This window comes from Pelophylax lessonae (assembly GCF_965119305.1).
Source record: "Pelophylax lessonae genome assembly, chromosome: 11".
In the NCBI taxonomy this organism is placed as follows: Eukaryota; Metazoa; Chordata; class Amphibia; order Anura; family Ranidae; genus Pelophylax; species Pelophylax lessonae.
In genome coordinates this window covers 188,706,354-188,711,043 of record NC_138778.1, presented here as the reverse complement: position 1 = coordinate 188,711,043, position 4,690 = coordinate 188,706,354, and the positions used below count along the sequence as shown (strand labels likewise).

The following is a 4,690-nucleotide window of genomic DNA, read 5'->3' as shown; positions in this document are numbered from 1 at the left end:
AACACCAGAACGGCAGATTGTTCGCCAGTCAGTACAGAATTCGGCCGACAAACAGCCGATTAGCAAGACTGGGCATGCTCAGAAAAGAAAAACACAGGGAAAGTTAACCATCACATGACATCACTTCTGCAGTCGGCTGTTGTTGGCCGACAAAATTCATGTGCAGTCTTTTGCAGTTTTCAACAGACATGACAGCAACGGACAAAAGACGGCCGACATTCGGTACGTGTGTACGGGGCTTAACACGCCAGATTTTAAGTATTACCTTGAGGAGATGCAGACTAGAATACTGCAATCACTGAACAGCAAATGAGATCACCTGTGGTGTAATTTAGTTATCTTGCAAACCTGGCCTGTAAGTGGGCCCCGAGGACCGCAGTTGAGGACCACTGCTCTAAATGACCAGCAAGGATGGGCTTTACTTAGTGCATTTTACCTGCCCCTGACTGCTCTAGCTGGGCAATATTTATGCACATTCATAATAGTAACCTTCATGCCCCTTTTTTTCTTCCCACTACCCAAAATACTACAAGCTCCCATTTACTAGCATGTTGATTGATAACCGCTTTGTGAGAAATCACATGAAAGCTGCAGCCCAGGGTATGCCTATTGCTGATATTTATGTAGGTGCTGTGGCAGGAGGAAGACTCACCTGAATTCTTTTACTTTACATTTTCCTTTATAGTTTTAGACATGACTAGTAGAATAAAAGGCACAAAGTCTGATTGCTCTGGGTGACAGCCCTGTATTGTCTTTGCTCCAATTTTCATAAATGTGGGTTTTTCAGTACATATGGTATGACTTGTTCTCTTTCACACAGGAATGACCGTTGAAGCTTTATCTTTAAGTTTGAGGACAGCCATAGTTGAAAAAGATGCGAAATACAGTATATTTGGTGTTGGGGTTTATACCACCATGCTATTATAAAAACAATATTTTTAAGAAAACTGAGTATTGTATAATGAAATGCACAATAATTGATCTTATTATACATTTCTCTATTGCTGCATGTCTTCCTGGTAAAGGAACAAGACTATGAGCACTCCTGAAATGGTGCCTGGGCATTCTTCAAAATTGGATTCTGCCTAATATTCTGTCTCCTAGCAGATCCCATGGCCATGAAGAGATCTCGAAGGGTCTTCTGACTGGTGTTCAGATTTTACAGAATACATCTTCTTGACCAGGAGACAAGATGGCTACTTCAGTCTACAAATAACAGAGGATTCAAACTCCCCATCACTGAGTGGTGCATGTTATCAGAATGGTGGTGGGTGAAAGCACAAAACAATAAAAATTTTAATGACTTTTTTTCTATTCCACAGATGCCATCAATAGATAACCAGCATCGTTGAGTGTTCGGGATTGCAAAGCTTTGACCATTTTCAAGTTCCCCCTTGTGGAGTTCCTTCTCAATTAGACTTCCTACCATAGGAACTTTAAAAGGGCTGAAACTTCTCACTCGTATTTCCTGTAAGTCATGAAGCACCAAAAAGGACTACCAGAACCTTAAGCTCACCCAAGACCTGGGTGCTCAAACAGTGGCCCCCCAGCTGTCGCATAACTACAAGTCCCATCATGCCTCTCCATTTGGCAGTCGTGCTTGTAAATGTCAGTCCTGCTATGTCTCCTGGGACTTGCAGTTCTGCAACAGCTGACAGGCCCCAGGCTAAGCACCCATGATCTAAAAGAAATACAAAGCAATGTATTTTTCTTTTTTCTGGTTTACCATGAAAACATCCCACAAGGGTAGCGGGGAAGCACAGGAATGAGGCACTGGAACCACCAGAGAAGATATATTGGAAAAAATCCACATTAAAAACTCAAATGCTATAAAAATGCCAAAACACAAAAATACACAAATTAAAATAAAAAAAATCGTGATAAAATCCTTTGGGTCAGCTCTATTAAAGAAGAGCATCACCCAAAAAGGGAACTTTGGCTCTTAGGCCTCCTACCCTGCTCCTCTTAAGGAAATAGCACTTTGTGTGATTTAGTATGCCTCCCTGCAGTCTTCTGGGCCATGTCACAGGTCCCAGTAGACTGCGGGACCATGAACAATGCGCAGTGGGCACCCGGCTGCGAAGCCACAAGCTGTCACTGTCAGGTGCCCACAGTTAGGATGCCAGAGCCGGGGACTGAAGAGGGATGAGAAAACAGCTTGGGTGAGCACATCGCTGGATCCTGGGACAGGTGATTGTGTGTTTATTAAACATCAGCAGGTACAGTTTTGTAGCTGCTGACTTTTACATTTTTACAAACATGACTGGGGCTCCTCTTTAAAGTGAAAGGCTTTTTTTATTTTAAAGTTTGGGGATGAAACCTTAAATATCGTCTGTGGGGGAGATGTCTCCGCATGTCCAACACCCATACCCTGGCCAGGATTCCTAACTGTTTGTACTAGGGATGCACCGAAATTTCGGCCACCAAAATTATCGGCCGAAAATGAGCCTATCCCATTTTGGCCGATAATGGGTTAACATCGCCGAAATTAATATGGCCGCCGTGAGAAAGGAGGAGGGCGCAGCGCAGGGCAGGTTTTAAAAGTCCCGCCTCTGGCCGGCTGCCCGCCTCTCAATGACGTCCCTACTACGATCTGTGCATGAATGAAGGGACATACCAGGCGGGAGGGCGGGGCGAGCGGCCACTAATTGATACAACTATGTGATCCTTCCCTGTCAGCTCAGTGGTACTGTGTGTGAATGAGAACTAACCTGACACCGGGCGGGGGGAGCGGGCGCTAATAACTATAACTATGTGAGCTTCACTTCACTTCCCTGTCAGGCATGTATCTCCTCTGACAGGGAAGTGAAGCTCACATAGTTGTATCTATTAGCGGCCGCTCCCCCGCCCGGCGTCAGGTCAGTTCTCATTCACACACAGTACCACTGAGCTGACAGGGAAGGATCACATAGTTATATATATTAGCGGCCGCTCGCCCCGCCCTCCCGCCCAGAGTGTCACTTCATTCATATACATCGTGCCGCTGACAGGGAATTAAAGAGAAGTGAAAGCTCACATAGTGACAGCCATTAGCGGCCGCTCACCCGCCCTCCCTCCCGCCCGGTGTGTCACTTCATTCATGGACAGATCGTAGTAGTAGTGACATCACCGGGAGGCGGGCGGGCGGCCAGAGGCGGGACTTTTGAATAATGGACACCGGAGGAGCAGAGTTAGTAGGAGAGGGACGCTGAGGCTGATGCGGGGGGAGGGGTGATAGCTGAGGCAGCTTACCATTGGTATTAGGATTATGCAGCATGAGGGGGTTAATGTATTGTCACTGCTGCATTAGTGACCGACCAGTGGCAGTTAATTAACCCCTTTGTGCTTCATTAGTGCAACCAGTATCAGTGTTAATTAACACTGATACTGGTTGCACTAATGCAGCACAAAGGGTTAATTAACTGCCACTGGTCGGTCACTAATAGATGAGTGACCAGTAGTGACAATACATTAACCCCCTCATGCTGCCTAATACAAATACCATTGGTAATTAAATTAAACTATTGCCAACCCATCACAGTACATATACTGTGACAGGGTGGCAGCGACAGGTGTACGTCGCTGCCTGTTTTTAGTGTATGCCCCTCTTCTATCTATTTTAAAATTATTTGGGGGAAAAAGTCATTTTCGGTTTTCGGCCAAGGGCATCCTGCATTTTCGGTTTCGGCCCAAAATGTTCATTTCGGTGCATCCCTAGTTTGTACCACTGTGTCCCATCAAAGACTGTTCACTGCCACAGAGGAGGATTCCACACTTCACAGGATGCCATACAGCATTATGGGAACGAAAAAGCATTGAGCTGTGTGTGCGCATAGTTTGAGCTTTAGCTAATGAGCTCTGTAATCAAATTTTTTTCCCAGCGAAACGTAAGCTGTATTGAGAGAAGAAAAAAAAAAAAAAAATCACAACCACCCCATTCTGGTGAACCATACACATTGGAAGAAAATGTACCAAACTAATTTGCCTGACCATGAAATTTCTCTAGGCATGGCAGGATCTGCCTTCATTATTACCATCTGCTCAGTCTAAGTCAAGTCATAAAGGGAAAACGAGTACCATTGAAAACAAACTCATGTTCTTTTAATCACGGTTTGTGAAATGAGAACAACTTGATACACAAAAAAAAAAAAAAACGACCATACGGAATAATAAAATCAGAAAACGGTGCTCCGTACAGACATATCCTAAACACACACAGATCGGAGATGATGGGTTTCTGGATGGAAGGGCTCTTGTCTTGCGTATGTCACACAGAGTGAGGAGTACAACATGGTAGTAGCTGCTCTACACAGTAGCATACGGACACCGAAAATACTCTGGCGATTGTGTTAGGGTAAAGCCTATTCCCAAACAAAGATTTTACATTGTGTTGCAAATCCAGGACAGTATATAACTCTCACCAACACTTCCACCCAGCTTCCCCAGAAGCAAGCTACGTTTGTGACAGATGCTGTACCCTTTCGCTACATTTTCTGGAAAGTTAACTGTCCCATCTGCTCTTTTTCCGCTTTGGAGCATCTGGAACTGCAAAAGCTTCGCTTTTCGATTCTTTTCGACTTTCGCCTTCATCCCTTGATTCCCTGCGACTTTCGCCGTCCCGAGAACCCTCTCTCTTGCTTTCATGTGAGCTTTCTCTTCGACTTTCTCCATGGCTGTCTCTTCGGCTGTCGTCCCTGTCGCGGGAGCTTTC

General features: G+C 45.1%; 1 protein-coding gene across 1 annotated transcript in view; it reads right to left on the bottom strand.

Annotated features, from left to right (window-relative positions):
• Positions 1-1,681: 1,681 nt before the first annotated feature.
• The window catches only part of DDX42 (DEAD-box helicase 42), a gene marked incomplete at its 3' end in the record, with an annotated part of 40,753 nt that continues 37,744 nt past the window's right edge, over positions 1,682-4,690 (bottom strand). Inside the window, exon 19 of the mRNA XM_082272267.1 lies at positions 1,682-1,827. Within this exon, the coding sequence (XP_082128393.1) occupies positions 1,682-1,827 (146 nt within the window). The remainder of the gene's footprint in view (positions 1,828-4,690) is intronic.